The 20,060-nt window shown below is 52.7% G+C and overlaps 2 protein-coding genes across 2 annotated transcripts in view; one reads left to right on the forward strand and one right to left on the reverse strand.

The window, feature by feature from the left end:
- Window positions 1-20,060, reverse strand: part of LOC137464210 (zinc finger protein 850-like) — a 711,331-nt gene that overhangs the window by 592,058 nt on the left and 99,213 nt on the right. Inside the window, exon 2 of the mRNA XM_068175519.1 lies at window positions 12,930-13,737. Within this exon, the coding sequence (XP_068031620.1) occupies window positions 12,930-13,737 (808 nt within the window). The remainder of the gene's footprint in view (window positions 1-12,929; window positions 13,738-20,060) is intronic.
- LOC137464215 (zinc finger protein 3-like) overlaps window positions 1-20,060 on the forward strand; it is a 170,964-nt gene that overhangs the window by 14,163 nt on the left and 136,741 nt on the right. The window lies entirely within an intron of this gene.

Below are 20,060 nucleotides of genomic sequence, written 5' to 3' on the forward strand. Positions count from 1 at the left end.
CCTCCCCTAGCCCACATCCCAGTGGCCTCAGGGATCTGCTGGAAGGAGTCCCTGGGGAGCCTTGCTCAGGAATGGCCCTGGGGGCTCCTTCATGCTCCCAGGGACTGCAGGTTTATCAAAGCACTTTGGCTTTGGCTTTTGCCTTGGAGTCTCTGAGAGCTTTGTGCAGTCATGGCCTCCAATTATCTGCTGTAATTAGTCCCTGGAGAGGCTTTGTCAGGAACAACACTCAGTGGGGCTCATTAATGCTTCAAGGTACTTCAGTTCTTTTAAGGTACTTGGTGTTTCCCTTTTTATACAGATTCTGTGAGAAAGATTGTGCAGTCACAGCCTGAAATTATCTGTTTTAATTAGTCCCTTGAGAGCTTTGTACTGACACTCAGTGGGGCTCATTGATGCTTTGAGAAACTCAAGGAGTTTAAGGTACTTTGGATTGTCCTTTTCACTCTGAGACTCTGAGAGGTTTTTGTGCCATCCTGTCCTGCAATTCTCTCCTCCAAGGAGTCCATGAGGAGCCTGCGTTGGGGATGGACCTCACTGGCACTCATTAATGGCTTGAGAAACTTAGGGTTTTTTCTCTGACTTTGACTCCTGGACAGGTTTGTGCAATCTCCTCTCAGGCCCTGAGGTTCCAGGGCTCACCTCCAAATCCTCCACGGGCCTCATTAGGATCAAGCAAGTCCTGAGAAGCCATGGCTGTGCCTTCATTTCCCTCTGCTCTAATGTAGTTAATTAAGAAGTTTTCCTTTTACACTTATGGAGAAACATTTCAAAGAGCTTCTAAGAAATATGTATTCCTATTTTAAAGAGTGTCTTTATTACTGTTCTCTTTAGAGAAGAGCTGATTGCAGCATTCTGTGATTGATATTGATGTAGGGCCGCTCCTAAGGAGGTCTGGCCAGGTCTGAGAAGTTTTACCTTGAGGTCTGACCCAGTGTGGACAACCTTGCCCCACATTCCTCAACCCCATGTGAGAAACAATTTTCACTTTCAATAATTTAAATGGTTTTACTAAGACCTTATCGAAATACAACAGAAGAGTGAATAAAGTAAAGAATACAGCACCAGGAGCAAAGGATTCGCTCACCATGTGCTCATCTACAAAATGGATGTTCTGTCTTTTATAGCTCCAGCCCCTCCCAAAGTCTTGTCAATCCACTCCTCCTTCGCTGTCCAGTGGTGGAGATCACTTTCTTACAGCTTGATTGGAGCTCAGGCGCTGCCATAGCAACAAGCCGACCCTCCCAAATGCCCTGACTACTGAGGGCATCCCGTGATAACAATGCAAGGGGGAAGGGAAAGATAACTATACACCTACACAACTTCTCTTAACATATACTTAATATTCACTCCTTAACTGTGAGAGTCAACCATAGGATTACTCATCTATAACAAACCCCCATTTTCTTTTTCTGTAAGTCATTATGCTTGAACAATTAAGTAAAATAATTTCTCTCTCTCTTGAATGAGTCATACTAGCATCTGTTGATGTGGGCAAGGACAGTGGGAACAGGAGAAAAATCTCGGGTTTTCCTTAGACACACTTATTTGGAATGGACAAAAGGGCCTATCAGAGGTCCAGGATGGCTTTGACTCCCATCTATCATGCCTCTGTGGTTGCTACCTATAGTCATTGTAATTTAGGGGTCCAAAAGCCAGCTCGGTCTCGCCCTCCAGTCCCTGTTGTATTCAAAGACAGTTGGGGAATGACAGTGGTCCGATATGGCCTTTTGTCCCTACCTTACCATGCCTATGGGGTTGCTACCCACAGCAGGGCTATGGAGTCTTCTTGGTAGCGAAAAAAGGGGTCTTGCCCTCCTTCCTTTGTCTTATTTTCTTAAAGAAGATCTCCCATTACCTTTTACAGTCCCTTGTGTACTTCTCCTCAACAGGTGCTGGTAATTCTCACCCATTAAAACAGGAAGACAGTTCTCAAACTGGTTGGTGGAAGCTTGACTTTGGGCGTCTTGGTGTTTTTCTGGTTGTCTTTCAGTCTCTGCTTGAGATTCAATCTTGTTTCACCTGGTCTGGATGTTATATGTAGTCGATTCTTTGTGTTTTTCCTGCTGGGCCTTTAACTCTGTTGGCATGAGTCCATCTGTGGGCATGACTCCAGTGCCCTGCCCACTCTGCAGTTCACACGGCCGATTCGGTGGTGAGCAGTACCTGAAAGGGACCTTCCCACTGAGGAGTTAAAGGCTGATCTCTCCATGACTTGATCATTCCCCAATCCCCGGGATTAATATTATGGATTCTGAAACCCAGGTGGTAGTTTGAGGAATTGCCCCTTTATGTCTTAGCCCTTCTAAGGTTTCTGCTATAGACATAACATATTTCTTGGCATTGGCTTCCCCTTCCTCATAGGTGGCAACCCTCCAGGATGAGGTCAGAAAGGGTAACCCAAACGTCATTTCATAGGGTGAGACCCCCAAATCTGACTGGGGTTGAGTTCTAAGTCTTAATAAGGACAAAGGGAGACATTTTATCCATGACATCTGGGTTTCAATCATTAGCTTATCTAGAGCTCTTTTAAGAGTTTGATTCATCCTCTCAATGTGACCAGAACTCTTTGGATGCCATGGAGTGTGTAATTCCCATTTACTCCCAGGGTTTGAACAACTTTTTGCAGTATTTTAGAGGTGAAATGAGCTCCTTGGTGTCACGATCCGCTTGTGCGGGGTGTCATGATGGTTCTTTTCACCGATCCCAAAAGTGCAAAAAGGCAAACAACAAGGGACTATTAGTTAATCACAACAAATTCACCTTTACTAGGGGCCAAAACAGTAAATGCGATAGTGGGGATCAGAAAGGAGATAAAAGGATAGAGAGAGAGAGAGAAAAGAGGGGGATGGGAATAGCTACCAACACAGGCGAGATCCTCACTGGTCCGGACGATGGGGATCCGTCTGGTCTTGTCTGGGAAGTCTTCTAAGTTCTGGTCAACTCAGGGGTCCAGTTATACTCCACGGAGGAAAGAGGGGGAAACATGCAGGACAATGAGAGTCTATTGTGATTGCAGCGGGGGAACAGGTGAGTCCACTGAAACCACCGAAGCAGGACAAACACAATGAAGAATAAGTCCATTGGAATTACTGAAGGGAAACAGGTCGTGTCATTAGTGGTTTCCCCACTCCCTGTGGTAGGGGTCTCAGTCTCAGTCCTTAGGAAGAGGGTTTTCGATCTCCGTCCGTCTGTCACAGTGGTAATGGGGCAGATGAGAGGTCTTCAGTGAGAGACCACTAGGGTCACCCCAAAAGTTCATTTGGCTTCAGGAGAAGAGTGGGCAAATATGCAGTAGGCTGTTCCTTGCTGTGTTCATGCCAGGTCCTTGCCGATTCCTTGTCGATTCCTTGTCGATTCCTTGCCAAGTCCTTGCCAAGTCCTTGTCAGGCCTTGTTCAGGACAGCTAACGTAACGGCGCAGCAACTGCACCTGCACTGCTGCTCTCTCCAAGCTGGAACTGCAGTGGGGGAAGGGGGTTTCTCCTCGTGGCAATCGGTAGGCAAAAGTGGGGGCTTCAGACTGCCTCTTACACTTGGTCTGAATCAATCCTCTTCACCATCCCGTATCGGGGAATGATTGATTCTAGAAGTGTTTTACTCACAACATTGGCATTGGCTTTAACCGTGGGTACCGCCTCTACCCAATGAGTCAGGTCACCTACTATCACTAGTAGAAACTTCCATCGTTGTACCTGGGGAAGCTCGGTAAAGTCTACTTGGATGTTTTGAAAGGGCTGTAAGTCTTGTTCTCGCCCTCCCCTGGTGTTTTCCTCATGACCTTCTCATTTACTTGTTGGCATATTTCACACCTTTCAATTACCTGCTTAGCTATCCCAAAAATTCCTATGCAGCCCCAGTCCCTTAGAAATTGATCACTTAGTGCTTGTGTACCCCAGTGTGTTGTCCCATGTATGCCTTCGAGCATTTTCCTGGCAAAGGGTTTATTCAACATTTGCCTCCCATCTGCTAATCTCCACTTCCCTTTGTTATCTTTCTTGGCTCCTGTTTTGAGGAATTCTTTCTCTTCTGTCTCAATGAATATGGGGACTTCTTCCATTTCTCTCATGGGGGTTAATGCTATCATTAGTTTTTCTGTCCCTGATTCGGCTGAATTCTTAGCATCTAAATCTGCTAAATGGTTCCCTCGTGCTTCTTGAGTCACCCCTTTTTTATGTTCTTTAACATATACTGCTGCCACTTCTTCTGGCAATTGTAAGGTTTCTAACACTTCTAAAAGAAGTTTTTAGTGAATCAGTTCCTTTCCCCTTGAATTTAATAGCCCACTCTCTTCCCGAATTTTTCCAAAGGTATGCACTACTCCAAAAGCATATTATGAGTGTGTATATATTGTTTCTCTTTTCTGTGTGAATATTTCCAGAGCTCACTTTAGGGCATACAACTCACATGCTTGGGCTGACCAGTTGGAAGGTAACTTTCCTTTTTCTAGGGTCACTAACTCCTCATCTACTATAGCCTACCCCAATACCCTGTACCCTGGATTACCCGTGAAAATCCATCGATGTACAATCGTTTTCCACCTTGGAGTGGTTGATCTGTTAGGTTCTCTCTTACTTTAGTTTGATAGTTTATAACTTCTAGGCAATTATATATTAATTCCTCACCTGGTTTTCCATCTAAAACTGGGCAGGGTTGAGTTGGTTACTCACGACTAGCTCTAAACCATTATCTATTAAGATGGCTTCATACTTCAGCACTCGGGAATCAGTGAGCCATTTCTCAGCCTTTTAGCTGAGGATACTCCTTACTGAGTGAGTGGTAATTATTTTCAATTTTTCCCAAAGGTTAATTTTTTGATTTCTTCTATGAGTAGGGCGCTCGCTGCCACCGCCTGAATGCAGGTTGGCCACCCCCAGCTGACAGGGTCTTGCAGTTTTGATAAATAGGCCACTGGTTTCCTGGATCCTCCCTGGTCCTGGGCTAACCCTCCATGTGCTGCCCCTTTTTCTATATCCACAAACAGATAGAAGGGTTTGTCTAAGGCAGGAAGACTCAGTGCTGCTGCACTGACTAATTTTGGCTTTAAAGCTTCAAAATTTGCTTGTTGTCGTCTTCCCACCTGATTTCTTCTTCTACTAACTTTTCATACAAGAACCTGATGGCCTGCGTGTATCCTTCAATCCATAGCCTATGATATCCCAACAGGCCTAAAAACCTTCTGACTTCTCTCTCTTAGTTTTTGGTCATGGGAGTGAGGCTATCCCTGCAATTCTCTCAGGGTTCAGCTGCCGGCTCCCTTGACAAATCACATGTCCCAGGCATTTTCCCTCCCTACAAACTGGAGTTTCCCTTTTGATACTCAAAGTCCTTGGTCCCCCCAAAAATTTACCAGTGCTGTGGTGGATTCTCGAACTTTGAGATACCCTGAGAGCAGCCCAGTGCTCCTTGCTCCCCTGTGCTGACACGTGAGTGTTTGTCTGGTTTCAGGATGGCCCTGGCTGTGTGAGGGGTGCTACGTGGACACGAGACAGCCGGTCCTGTCCCGCTGGGTCCCAGCAGTGCCTCACAGCAGTCCTGCATCCACGTCAGGATGCTGGCCAAGAGAGGTCCTGGAAGCTGAGGCAGCTGATTTTAAGCTTGTGCAGGTGCCTACAGGCCAAGGCCAACGGTGTTCCCTCAGGATACAGCAGTCCTGAGGGGTCTCCCTCATTCAAAGAAATCGGCAGACAAATGCATTGTCAGCCAAAAGCCCTTTTATTGACCTGGCAGGAGGGCAGGGGTCAGCACCCCACTAAAGTGTTTCTCATCCACATATAAATTTCAGTGTGTTGATGTAGGAGTTGTATCAAAATCACCATCCATCTTTACACTGCTGAGGTGATTCCATAGGCAGGCGGTTGGAAATACGTTGTGTCAGATTCCCATACTTGAAGCTGATGTCCAGGCCCTGGCCAGGAGCGGTCTGGATGCCCCAAAGCAGCACAAAGTCTTCCTCAGGGCTTCCCTGCACAGGGCTGATTCCACACTTGCCCTTAGTTCTTCTGGTAGACTGTGTCTAAAGCTTTTTGTCAGGTCACTCTCATGTCAAGTTAGGCCTGCCAGCTTTTTGTTATGCTAACTGGTGCTAAGTACTTAGGCATGTCTGTGCTAATTACTTGTTTACTCATGTGAATTGCTTGTGCTTACTTATGTCAAACCAAGGCCTTGTTCCATCCCCAAAGGTGCCTGAGGCCACCCGCTCCTTGTGGCACCAGTTGCTTTCCTGTGGAATGTTCTACCTCCCCGAGGGTAAAGAGAGAGCTGGAGAAAGAGCTTGCCAGGCTGCTCTCCATCCTTTCCCAGCACTCCTGGTGAAGTGGAGAAGTCCGAGCTGAGGGCAAAGGTGCAAATGGAGCAGCCGTGCACAGGAAGGCTCGGTGGGAAGGATGATCCAGGATCCATAGGCCTGGCAGCCTGAGCGTGCTCCAGGGGAAAGCCTTGGAGCAGATCCTCCTGAGTGCCATCCCACGGCACCTGCAGGGAACCAGGGCGTCTACTGGAGGGTGGGAAAGCTCTGCGGTGGGACGGGGACAGCTGGGGCTCCTGGCGGGGTGTTGAGGGCTTCTGTGCGGGAGTTTGGGGGGCTTGGTGCTGGTGGGGTGTTGGAGAAGGAGTTGTCTGGAAGGTGAGAGGTCTAGGCTGGAATTTGAGTCAGTTTGAAGGCAGCATCTGTGCTTTGGCACAGCTTTGGTTATGGAGACCAGAAGGAATATCTGTGACTTTTCGTCTTCATGGTCCTGATTCTCCTGCAGGGAACAAGAGGGGAGAGCTGTACTTTACTGGCCATTCAGATATCTGTACCAGGGGGAGGATTAGCCCTTTTGCCATCTACACATTTCTTTTGGCCACTTTTGTACCACTGAGTGGACTCTCATTTCTTGAGAGCTTTTATTTCTTAAGAGAATAAGGATATTATCATCCCTACAGAGAAAACCAAAGAATGGCCCTTGTTTTTTCCCTTTTTTTGTGTAGTGTTATGTTCTGTAAAGTGACTCTCAGTGCATGAGGTTAAGGCAAATGAGTTGCTGCTTTGAGATGGGAAGCAAAATTCCAACTCTTCACCTCCTCAGGTCATCCCAATTCATTTGGGAAGTTTGCAACTTTTTGGAACTACTTGAGTTGAGCAATGGGAAGTAAAGCTTTCCTGAATTGAGGACTATTACTTGCCAGATACTTCTGTGCCTTCACCACTAAGGTGTTTTTGTGCTGAAGGCAATAACTTCAATGAGAAAATAATTTCAGCATGGAGTAAGAGCTTCTGACAGAGAACAAGTGTTGCCAGCGTTGCTCCAGGTGCTCCTGCCAACAGCCCCTGCAGGCAGGAGTGCAGCCCCCAATGCACGTGGGCTTTGGCTCCCTCTGGCACAGGAGCCCCCCACGGGCACAGGTCTCTGGGGCAGGAGACAGGCACCGGTGCTGCCAGGGCTCGGGGGGTGGCAGGTCTGCTTGGGCAGGGACTGTGCCACACCTGCTGATGTCAGCGCTCCCCGGGCCCCAGGGGTCAGAGCAGCATTCCTGCCCTGGCCCACACGTTCCTTGTCTGTGTCACACCTGCGGGTTTAGTATGGCCACCAGCCGGGACGTGTCCCAAGGAGGCCGTGCCAGCTTCTGTGGAAGGCCCCGTGCCCTTCCCGCCGTGGCTGTGTCGGCAGCCCTGGGGGCTTCTGCTGCCCCAAGCCTGCAGGGCAGGGCAGCGTTTGCTGAGGGTTTCAGCCGTTCCTAAAGATCCTGTCGGGCTGTCTTAGACACTTGGGGTGAGGGATTCCTTCCAACCCGAGCCACTTTGGGTGGGCTGGGGGCAGCCCCAGGGCAGGGGGCAGTGTGTGCAGGGGCCCTTTGTGACACGGGGCAGCACGGTCACCGTGGCATGGAACGGGACAGCGTGTCCAAGGGCCCTTTGTGACACGGGGTGACATAGGAGCTGGCGGTGACAAGACCACACCACAGTGCTCGGAGCACGCGACGGCACAGGACGGGACAGAGTGGTGCCGTGAGGAGCCCCTGCACAGCGCACTCGTTCGTGTCTGACCCGGAGCTTTTCCGAGGCGTTATTCCTGCATCTGACCTCGAGGCCAGACCACAGGACTTGGTGACCTGTGGCCTTCCTGAGGCTTCTCTCCTGCAGGTGTCCTCGAGGGCAGACCATGGGACTTGGTGCCCTGGAGGCATCTCCCATTCCTGCTACCGGTGCCCTCGAGGCCAGACCACAATCCTTGACAGGAGTCTCCTGTCCTTGTGGCAGGAGCCCTCGAGACCAGAGTGCAGGACTTGCTGTCCTGTAGCCTTCCTGAGGCTTCTCTCTTGAAGGTGCCTTCCAGGCACGACTGCAGGCCTTGCTGACTCAGAGCTTTTCCGAGGCATCTCTCCTGCAAGTAGCCACAAATCCAGTCACTGACATGGAGCAGAGACTCACGAGAGTGCCCAAGCTGGCCTGGGTGGAGGAAGAGGAAGAAGGCCCTGGAGCTGCCCCAGCACAGGAGACTGAAGAGGAGGTGCAGTTCAAGCCTCAGCAGGAGGGTGAGTGGCAGAGCTGGGCTGGTGGCTGCTTGGCCACATCCCATCCCATGGCATCCCATGGCATCCCATGGCATCCCATGGCATCCCATGGCATCCCATCCCATCCCATCCCATCCCATCCCATCCCATCCCATCCCCTGGGCACTTGCCCATGGACAGGACTAAAGAGGGGCTGGGCAGACACCCCACAGCCGTGCTCCATCCCCTGGGGCATCCCAGGGCTGTCCCTGCCTGGGGAGCGCAGGGCTGGGCTGTGTTCTCCGGCCTCTCCCGCAGCCCCTCAGCTCAGTCTGCGCTCGCTCTTTGCCAGGTGCAGCCGTGCAGCGCACACAAGAGCAGGACCCCACCCGTGGCCTCTTCCGCAGAACAGCGCAGGTACCTGCAGCCATCCCCAGCTGGGCTGAGCCTGCTGTCACCGCTCAGCCGAGCACCGCGCTTGGAGCATTCCGTGGAACATCCCTGGCTTCCTGCCCTTCTCCTACAGCTGGTTTGCAAATTCATCAAGAGGATTCGGGAGGAAGAGACCAGCACCATGGGCACAGGGCTCAGAGCATATTCACACATCTTCAAAACCAAGACCTGTGCTGCCCTGCTGGATATGCTTGTAGGGGAGGGGTTTTCCAATCCAAAGCAAGTAAGCAGCCTGTGGCCAGGATTTCATCCTCCCAGGAATTGCTTGGCCTCCCATTCCATGCCTAATGGTCACTGGAAGCCTTTGAGGCCATGGCAGTGTGGTGGCAAGGGAAGCACTTCTCTGGGGAAGCTGGGGACATTCCTCCCTCTGGCAGCTTTCCAAGTCTCCCCGTGCCTTCTCCAGGTGCCTGCCATGGTGAGGTACATCCACCAGTGGCTCATGGCCAGTCAGTTTGCTGAGCACAGGCTGGACAGGGCCCTGCTGGATCTCACCAAAGAACAGCCCGCTGATGTAGTAATGTGTCCTGGTTTGGGGCAAATTTGGGAGAAAACCTCCAGAAGGAGCCCCCAGAAAGCAAACCCCCACAGCCCCTTGCTCACCTGGCTCGGGAAGAATTTCCCCAGAGAGTAGTGGAAACAACCTGTTTATTGAGCAGGCAAAGCACTCCCCAGCACAAAAAATGAACAACACCAGATGACAAAAACTCTTTCTACGCTCTGAAGAGGTGACAAATTCAGAAAGTCTCTCCTGGGAGTGGTTGCCCAGTTATCGGTCTCCGGCACTGGGGGTGGCTGCTGCAGGTCACAAAATGCTGGCTCTCGGTGTGTCTTGGTGTTTCCCAGGTCCCAGTCCTGAGCAGGTTCAAATGGTATTCAGGAAAGGGAAAGAAAAAAAACAGTCCAGGGAAAAAATTGGATTGCCTAGCTAAACTAACTAATAAGCAAAAGCAAGGGCAAAAGCAAAAAGCAGGAGCAAGAGCAAAGTGAAAGCAAGCAAGCCAGCAAGCAAGCAAGAAAGCCAGCAAGCCCTAGCCTCTCCTAGACACAGACCTTGGGGAGAGGTGAGCCGGCTGATAACAAGACAAAACAAACCTTCACTTTTTGGAGCCAGTCCCGAAGGCACAGAACATAACATCAAGCATAAACAGAACACACGATTGGGGATGCAAGCACCATAACGTCACCCGAGGACATTCCACACCTTATCTTCATATCGTCAACATACTACCAAACGTCATGTAAAAACTTCATCAAGTTAAAACTTCCATCTTTCACTTACTCAGACACATTTCCTTCTATCTCACTTGCTCAAACCTTTGACACACATTTCCTTCTATATCACTTGCACAAACCTTCGACACTTACACATTTCCTTCTGTCTCATGCCTGTGTGGTTTAATGTACAGTGGCAGTAACATCCAACAAACAGTGATATTTGCATATGAGTCTCACCCCACAATCAGATCTCCCCGAGGTACACATCGAGTTCTTCCATATTTCTGCATTATTCACCATGTACAACCTGGTCCCTGAGCAAAGACAATCCCACAAATGGTTTGTCTGTACTCGAGGCAGAGTTGATCCACACTGTCTTCCCTAACAAACCTCTGATATGTGCCACTGGGATTTTATCTACCTGGATCGGAACAGCATATAAAAAGGAGCAGTTCCAAACATATGGCACATTATGCCAATCAGCCTTCTGATGAGCCTGTGACATTTCTTACTCAACAGTGACATTGCAGTGGTGGACACCAGGCCGGGTTGCCAAGGGAGGCTTCTGGCCATGCCCTGCAAGCAGCTGCTGCTGCCAAGGCGCCTTTGGTGCCTCAGGCTCTCCTTGGCACAGCTCCCAGCACGGCACTCTGCCCTTGTGCCCGAGGCCTTCCCTGTGCTGGGGCTGGCCTGGGGCTTTTCCTGCAGCGGGACCTGCCCTGCTCCTGGCACAGGAAAGGCAGTTCCTGCTGGAGCAGGAGGGTTCAAACAACTCCAGCAAGGCCCTGGAGACGTCAAAATTGCTTCCTAGAGCAGAATAGTCTATAATTGGTATAGCTCCTATATTGAGGAGTAAATAACAATTTTTAAAATTTTATTCTGTGTTGTAAATAGACCGTTTTATCTAATAATGATCAGTATCAATCATAGCTGTATTTATACAGATTTATCTGGTATTACATCATTAATCTTTTGGGACAAATTGCATTAAGGTTCAATTCCACCTGTCCAATCTGCAGGGTCGGGATGGGATCCAGCCACTGCCAGTCTCTTCTATTAGAAGGAATTCTAGAAGTCTAGGGGTCCTGCAGGGATTTGAGGATCCATGGTGGCTGTTGGGTGTCATTTCTCCACCTCATGACTCAGCAGGAATTTCTCCAGAAAGGAAATAAAGCTTTTGCCTGAAGCTCCCACTCTGCCCATGACAGGAACCCCTGTGAGTGCCCATGACATCCCGGCTCTGTGGCAGCCTGGGGACTCCTGGGATGTCACCGTGGAGCCCCCATGAGTGCCTGTGACAGATCGGTGCCTTTGCAGTCCAAGGTCCCCTGGGATGTCACCATGGGATGGCTGTGACTGCCTCTGACCACACGGCTCTTTACCATCCCCAGAAACCCCTGGGAGGTCTCCATGGAGCCCCTGTCTCTGCCTGTGACATTCCAGCTCTTGAACAGCCTGGAGACTCTTGGAAATTCCCCATGGAACCCCTCTGAGGGCCTGTGACAAATCTGATCCTTAGCAGGCAAACATCACCAGGAACCCCTGTTGCTGTGGTCAGTTTCCATGGCAACCATCACCAGCCCCTGTTGCTATGGTCAGTTTCCATGGCAACCATCACTGGTTGCTGTGGTCAGTTTCCATGGCAACCATCACCAGCCCCTGTAGCTATACTCTGTTTTCATGGCAACCATCACCAGCCCCTGTTGCTATGGTCAGTCCCTGGGCAGCTCCATGGAGACCCCATGCCAGGGGTGGTTGTCATGGACACCAGCTCAGGCCTGGAGCCAGAGCCCGTTGCCATGGCAACCATTGGCAGTCCCATCCCCAGGGCCATGGGATCCCAGAACCACAGAACTGGCTGAGCTGGGAGGGACCCATCAGGATCCTCGAGTCCAACTGCTGGCCCTGCACAGGACACCCCAACAATGCCAGCCTGGGCCTGGCAGCAATGTCCAAACGCTGCTGGAGCTCAGAGAGCCCTGGAGCTGTGACCCTTCCCTGGGGAGCCTGGGCAGTGCCCCAGCAGCCTCTGGGCAAAAACCTTTTCCTGAGATCCAACCTCAGCCTGCCCCGACTCAGCTGCAGCTGCTCCCTCCAGTCCTGTCCCTGGGCACCAGAGTGAAGAGATTCCCACAGCCCCAGCCAGGGATCCGCTCCCAAGGCTGTGTCCATGGCCACCAGGGCTGGGACCAGCTTGGGTGCTCGGTTTCCAAGGGCCGGGGTTCAGGAATGGGATTCCCCTGATTCCTGCTCCAGCTAAAAACCGTGCTGCCGCTCGCTGCCCTCCCGCCTCCCATGGAAAGCACAAAAGGCAAAGATCCCAGGCTGGGAGGAGAACAATTTACTGGGAACAGCAACGAGACAAAGAACAAACAGGAACAGAAAAAATATTGATAACAGAAGGGATAAGAAAAACTATTTACAGGGAAAACTACATCACAACTGACTGGCTCTTCCTGGCCATGTATTTCCTTCTGCCTGGAAAGGACACCCTTCTCCTCGGGGACAGAGAGAGAGAGAGAGAGAGTCCCTTTGCTGCCCCTGGCAATGACCTGAGGTGGGAGTGAATGTAATGACAGGGTCATGGCCAGACCCTCATGTTCTTTGATCCCACACCATGTCATTGGCAGGGGCAGGAAAAGGGAAAGATCTCTTCCCAGCATGGATCACAGGGAACATGGATCACCAGAGCTCTTCCCAACATGCGTTCTCCCATGGGGGATGAAGCTGGAGCAGTGCACAAAGCTCTTCCCGGAGCTAGGGCATTTGCAGGGCTTCCCTTACTGGTGTCTCCGTTGGTGTCTGGCCAAGCGAGAGCTCCTCTCGCTCTTCCCACACTGGGGACACTTGTAGGGCCTCTCCCTGGTGTGGATGTGCCAGTGCCAGATGAGGTGGGAGTTTTGCTTGAAGCCTTTCCTGCATTGGGAGCAGCGGAAGGGCCTCTCCCCGGTGTGAATCCGCTGTTGCTTGAGAAGAATGGATCTGGTCTGAAAGCTCTTCTGACAGTTGGGACATTTGTAGGGCCTCTCCCCAGTGTGGATCATTTGGTGGATGATCAGTTGGGACCACTGGCTGAAGCCCTTCCCACATTCCCCACACTTGTATGGCCTTTCTCCAGTGTGGATCGTCTGGTGGCTGATCAAGTGGGACTTCTGGGGGAAGCTCTTCCCACATTCCCCACACTCATAGGGCCGTTCCCTGGTGTGGATCCTCTGGTGGCTGATCAAGTGGGACCTTCGGCTAAAGCTCTTCCCACATTCCCCACACTCATAGGGCCTCTCCCCGGTGTGGATCCGCTGGTGACGGAGGAGACTGGAGCTGGTCTGAAAACTCTTCTGACACTCGGGACACTCGTAGGGCCTCTCCCCCGTGTGGATGCGTTGGTGGATGACGAGGGCAGAGCAGCAGCTGAAGCCCTTCCCACACTCCCCACACTCATAGGGCCATGCCTCGGTGTGGATCATCTGGTGGCAGATCAGGTTGAAACTCCTCCTGAAGCTCTTCCCACACTCCAAGCACTTGTAGGACTTCTCCCCATCATGAACCTGCTCATGCACCACCAGCTCTGAGCTCTGGCTGAAGCTCTGTCCACCTTCCTGGCACAGGGAGGTCTCTTCTCCTCAGAGCACCTTGGGTTGGGTTTGCAGCCCCTCCTCCTGCAGGATCTCCGGGGCTTTTCCTCCCTGTTGGATTTCTGCGCCATGGAGTTGCTCAAAACGGCCTCTTCCATGAGGTTCTGCCGCGGGGATTTGTCCTCCCTGGTCTCCATCCTCAGTTCCTTCCCTGGGGGAGGAAGGACAAGGAGAGGATGGGATTTGCCTCCATGCCAGAGGGAAGGGGAAGAGAATCCCCCCAGTGCGTCCCTGGCAGGACGGCGTCGACAGCAGGGTTGTCCTGCAGCCCGGAGCCACGCTGGGCTGGGAGATGGAGCAGGAGAGAGGGGGAAAGGGGCACTGACTTCCTCCTCAGCTGCCCGGGGGTGCCAGGCCTCCTTTTTCTTCCTCACAGCTACCTCCTCCATCTGGTGAAGTGTTGGAGATAGGAAATTCTGTTTTGGGAGAAAAACAAGGGATGAGCACATTGAGTTTTATACTGGTTTGAAGGCAAACCAGGGGGAGAGTCTAAGCCAGAATTACAAATTAGTAAGAATATTAAGATCAAGGCAATGAAACAGAAACACTGGCTTAATCTGACAGAGTCAGGATTTAACCTGACACCCCGTTGGTAAGGGTGGTGGTAGCCGTCGGATGAAATGGTGGCTGCAGACCTGTTGGAGTGATGAACGTGATTCTGTCAAAGCGGTGATCCTGTAGAAGGGTCTGGTCTTCCTCTGAAGGTCCAGTGGTGATTATGGGGCTCTTGTCTTCTGGGAATCCAGTAGGCAAGGTGGTCCTGGTGTTGGAAGGCTGAGATTATATCCAGGTAGGAATGCTTGGTTCCTCCCCCTGGGCAGAGCATCCCACAATGGGATGATGTAATTTTATCAGTCCTGCAGTGGCACTCAATGGCCCATTAACAGAAGATAGCCCCTGGAGGGCGTTATCAGGGCTGAGCCATGGAAGAGATAAAGAACACTGCCCCACCTGTTTATCACAGTTTATGAAGATGGTGACTGAAAACATACTTTGGGTTACATCTTACATTGCACCCTGAAACAGTGAGGCAATCCCTGCTCGGGGTGGGGGGGGTGAACACCACCCCCCTTTCCCAAACTGGCTCAGGTGTAAAACCCCCACCCTGGGAAGGCCACACACACAGGGGACAATGTCACACTTGCCCCACCTCAGGGGAGGTCTCTGTCCCTGTCACTCCCTTGCTCTCCCCCCTTTTCTCTTTCTTCCATCTCTCTCTCTGCCTCACATTTACTGTTCAATAAAATCCACTTGGGATTTGGTCTCGTTAGCACCTTAATTGGGGCAGAGGCACCTCTCTAACAATTTTATTAACCAGACTGAGACATTATTTTGGTGCAGTGAGTTCAGGGCACTGATGTCTGACCCCAAGTGCCTTTGACAACAGCATGGTTCCCTCCTCTCAGGAGGTTCAGGCTCTTTCTGGAGGATCTCTTGGAAACTTCAATGCAGCTTCCTCTGAGCGACTTCTGGGAGAATTTATGAGGACAATGGCTATTGTGGTTGGCCAGTGTAAAGAAAATATTTTGTTGTCCTTCCTAGAAAAGTTTGTTAAAATCACTGGAGGAAAGGAAGCAAATGATACCAGCAAGACTGACAAGGATCATTCACCACAAGGTGAGGAACACAAGGCTACTAAAGTCCTACTAGAAGCCCAGCTCAAGTGTCTAAATTCCCAAATAACTCCCGAATTCGTAGGTTTGGAGGCTTTGCCAAATGTGAGAATCATTATTTTCTTCGTCCCTGTCCCCTTTGTGACAGCTACACATAGCTTTGCCTTCCTTTTAAAAATCTGTATTGGTATAAATTTTCACTTTTCTTTCATCAGAACCTGCCAGCAGCTGAGCTGGAGCTGTGCAGGAACCGATGAAACTTGGAATTGCCACAGAATTGCTTCTATTGTCAGGTTATTCATGTTTGGGATTTGTTTGCGTTTCCATCACAAGTGACTTGTGGGAAAATCAAATATCCGTCAAGTATTTTATGCAGAGGTAAGTTTGATTTCTTATATCTGTTTAAAAATTCAAAAAAAAACTCAAGTTTTTTTTTGTCCGGTCCCCAGGGGATGCTCGAGGGATCTCTGTGCCTCTCGCCCTGGGTGATGCTTGGGAGGGGCTTGGGGGGGGTTGTCCCTGTCCCTGTCACCCCAGGCCATTCTCCAGGGGGTCTCCATCGTTCTTGTGAAAAATGCAGAATGTATGGCTCTACGCAGATATTTACGATATGTATTATGCTAGGTTGGAAAGTTATGCTGTAGTAACATTTTAATAATATAGTAAATGTAGTTTTGTAATTGAAATTAAGCTTCAGTAGTTAAAATAGAAAATATGTGTGTGTGGTATTCGTTTTGCTCAAGAGAAGAAGAAGATAATCAAGGAATTCTTCACACAGAGATAACAATTACAAAAAACCCCTAAATCTTCCAGAGGAGAGGAATTTATGGCTCTCCTTATCAACAAAAAACCGAACTTCTCCAAACTCGACTTAGACTTCAAGGCGCCTGGGATTAACAAGAATTCCTCAACAAGTACCGGACAAACTTCTTGTTTTAAATAAATATATGCATATTCATGAAGTGATTTGTGTATGCAACAGGTTACCCCTCTTAAGGAGGGAATTCTTTTTATCGGGGTCCTTCTCCTGGCTCACTTTTGTCCAGAGAGAGGTACCCAGCCCGGGCTGTAACTTTTTGCTGTTATTGTCTCTTTAATTGTCCTAACTCTAATTGTTTAATCTTTATTACTATACTTGTATTATTTTTTTCCATTTTATTTTTAGTAAACTTTTATAAATTTTTAAAACGAGTGATTGGCGTTTATAACAGTTCTCATCCCAGGGAATGCCTGGGGGGTCTCCCTCCCTCTCACCCTGTGCCAGGGGGTGCTCGGGGCAGTCTCTGTCCCTCTCAGCCCAGGGGATGCTCGGGGTCTCTGTCCCTTCACCCTGGGGGATGCTCGGGGGGTCTCCATCCCTCTGGCCTCAGGGAATGCTTGTGCAGGGCTGGGGACCAGGGGCTCTGTGTCCCTCTCAGCGCTGAGGGTGCTCGGGGCTGGGCGGTCTCCGACCTTCTCATATCTGATATCCCTCCTCTGCCTGCCGGTACCGGGTGATCGCCACGTGGCACCCCACAAGGTCCCTGCAGGACCATTTCCGGCTCAGCTTTGGGGTCCTGCAAGACCCAAACATCCCCTGCCCTGCCAAACAACCCTGCCGGAGACCCCGCGATGGATTTGGGGCGAGCTCCCCCTCCCTGCTCCCCTGCGGTTCTGGGGGGGCGATGCCGGCGGAGCCGCAGGAGCCGCGGCCCGAGCGGGGGAACCGCGTGGGGTTGGGGCTGGGGCTGCTCCTCCTCCCGCTCCTCCGCTGTCCCTCCTCCCGCTCCTCTTCCTCCTGGTCCTTCTTTTCCTCCCGCTCCTCTTTTCCCCTTTCCTTTTCCTCCTTTTCTCTCCCTCTTCTCCCTCCCGCTCCTCCTCCGCTCCCAGCCCGGCTCGGGCGGTGCCGACAGCCAAAAGCAGCCGCGCTCTGCCCTGGGGGGGTTCCAAAGCGGCCCCGCCCCGCCCGGCACTGGGAGCGCTACTGGGAGCACTGGGAACGATGGTGAGAGCACCGGGAAGGAGCTGGGAGCGCTCTCCCTCCCAGTACCGCCTCACTGGGAGCACTGGGAACGATGGTGAGAGCACCGGGAAGGAGCTGGGAGCGCTCTCCCTCCCAGTACCGCCTCACTGGGAGCACTGGGAACGATGGTGAGAGCACCGGGAAGGAGCTGGGAGCGCTCTCCCTCCCAGTACCGCCTCACTGGGAGCACTGGGAGGGAACTGGGAGCAAACAGCGCCCGGACGCGGCTGCAGCCGGCGGGGGCGGGGCCAGGCCAAGGGGCGGGGCTATGCAAATACGGCGGGAGCAGCGCGGGGTTTGCTCGGTCACGTGAGGGCCGGGGGGGCTGGAGCGATGGCGGCGGCGTCGGTGAGAGGGGACAGGGACCGGGAATGGGGACAGGGAATGGGAATGGGGACAGGGACCGGGAATGGGGACAGGGAATGGGAATGGGGACAGGGAATGGGAATGGGGACAGGGACCGGGAATGGGGACAGGGAATGGGAATGGGGACAGGGACCGGGAATGGGGACAGGGAATGGGAATGGGGACAGGGAATGGGAATGGGGACAGGGACCGGGAATGGGGACAGGGAATGGGAATGGGGACAGGGACCGGGAATGGGGACAGGGAATGGGAATGGGGACAGGAACCGGGAATGGGGACAGGGACCGGGAATGGGGACAGGGACCGGGAATGGGGACAGGGAATGGGAATGGGGACAGGGACCGGGAATGGGGACAGGGACCGGGAATGGGGACAGGGAATGGGAATGGGGACAGGGACCGGGAATGGGGACAGGGACTGGGAATGGGGACACAAAGTGGGGACAGGGACAGGGAATCAGACCGGGAATGGGGACAGAGACCAGGAATAGGACTGGGAATGGGACCGGGAATGGGGACAGCAATCAGGACTGGGGACAGGGACTGGGAATGGGACCGGGAAGGGGGGCAGAGACCAGGAATAGGACTGGGAATGGGGACAGGGAATGGGAACGGGGACCGGGAATGGGAATGGGGACAGGGACCGGGAATGGGGACAGGAAATGAGAATGGGGACAGGGACCAGGACTGGGGACGGGGACTGGGACTGGGACCAGGAATGGGGACAGAAACCAGGAATAGGACTGGGAATGGGAACAGGGACAGGGAATAGGGACAGGGACTGGGAATGGGGACAGGGAATGGGAATGAGCAAAGGGAATGGGGACAGGGACTGGGAATGGGGACACAAAGTGGGGACAGGGACTGGGAATCAGACCAGGAATGGGGACAGAGACCAGGAATAGGACTGGGAATGGGACTGGGAATGGGGACAGCAATCAGGACTGGGGACAGGGACTGGGAATGGGACCGGGAATGGGGGCAGAGACCAGGAATAGGACTGGGAATGGGACCAGGAATGGGGACAGGGACAGGGGGTCCTTGACCAGCTTCTCCAGAACCTCCACCAGGGTCTCCCAGTGCAACCGGAGCCGCTCAGCCTGGTGTCCCCAAAGCCCTGAGCAACCCCCAGGGCCCTCCCAGGAACCCTCCGGTCCCTCAAACCCAGCATCCCCCACATTCCCTGCAAGACCCCCATGTCCCCATCCTTGTCTTAGCTCAACATCTTTATTTTTACCTGCTTTTGTGGGTTTTGAAAGGGCAAAAAGAAATGAAAAAAAAAATCCAGGCCAAGGGGAGCCAGGAGGATGTGGAGCCCCCAGCCAGGTGTCTTCCCAACACGGATCAGCGGCACCACGGATCACCGGGGCTCTGCCCACCGGGGCTCACTGGGGATCATCCAGCACGGATCCTCCCGTGGGAGATGGAGCTGGAACAGCGCACGGAGCTCTTCCCAAACTGGGGGCACTCGCAGGGCTGCCCTTGGTGGTGCCTCTGTTGGTGTTGGGTCAAGGCTGGGCTGTGTGAGGAGCTCTTCCCACACCTGGGACACTCGTAAGGCCTGGGACATCACCAGGAGCGGGGCTGGGATGTGCTCTGGTGCCTGGGACATCACCAGGAGTGGGGCTGGGATGTGCTCTGGTGCCTGGGACATCACCAGGAGCGGGGCTGGGATGTGCTCTGGTGCCTGGGACATCACCAGGATCGGGGCTGGGATGTGCTCTGGTGCCTGGGACATCACCAGGATCGGGGCTGGGATGTGCTCTGGTGCCTGGGACATCACCAGGAGCAGGGCTGGGATGTGCTCTGGTGCCTGGGACACCACCAGGAGCGGGGCTGGGATGTGCTCTGGTGCCTGGGACACCACCAGGAGCGGGGCTGGCTGTGATGCTCTCCGGTGCCTGGGACATGGCCAGGGGCGGTGCTGGCTGGGGTCTGTTGGTGCCTGTGAAGTGCCAAGGGCAGTGTCACAGCGGGGCAGCTCTCAGTGTCCCCAGCAGGTCACAGTGTCCAGTGCAGCCCGTGCCAGCGGTCACTGCGCACACGGGGCAGGCTGGGCTGGACGGGGGTCGGGGCAGAAACGCCGCCCCCGGGACTGGGCTCTCCCCCTGCCTCTGGGGCCCAGCCCCTGCTGGGAGCGCCTTGGGCAGGGCACGGGGCTGCTGCTGGGCCAGGGGGACAGGCCTTGCCCCCTGCCAGCTGCCCGGGCCCCTCTGATGCCTGTCCCACGTCCCTGTGGCTCCTGTCCCCACCACTCCCCACCACCTTCACTCCCTCCATCAAAGCCCCACTCAACCTCTGCA

This window comes from Anomalospiza imberbis, chromosome 39 (assembly GCF_031753505.1).
Source record: "Anomalospiza imberbis isolate Cuckoo-Finch-1a 21T00152 chromosome 39, ASM3175350v1, whole genome shotgun sequence".
Lineage (NCBI taxonomy): Eukaryota > Metazoa > Chordata > Aves > Passeriformes > Viduidae > Anomalospiza > Anomalospiza imberbis.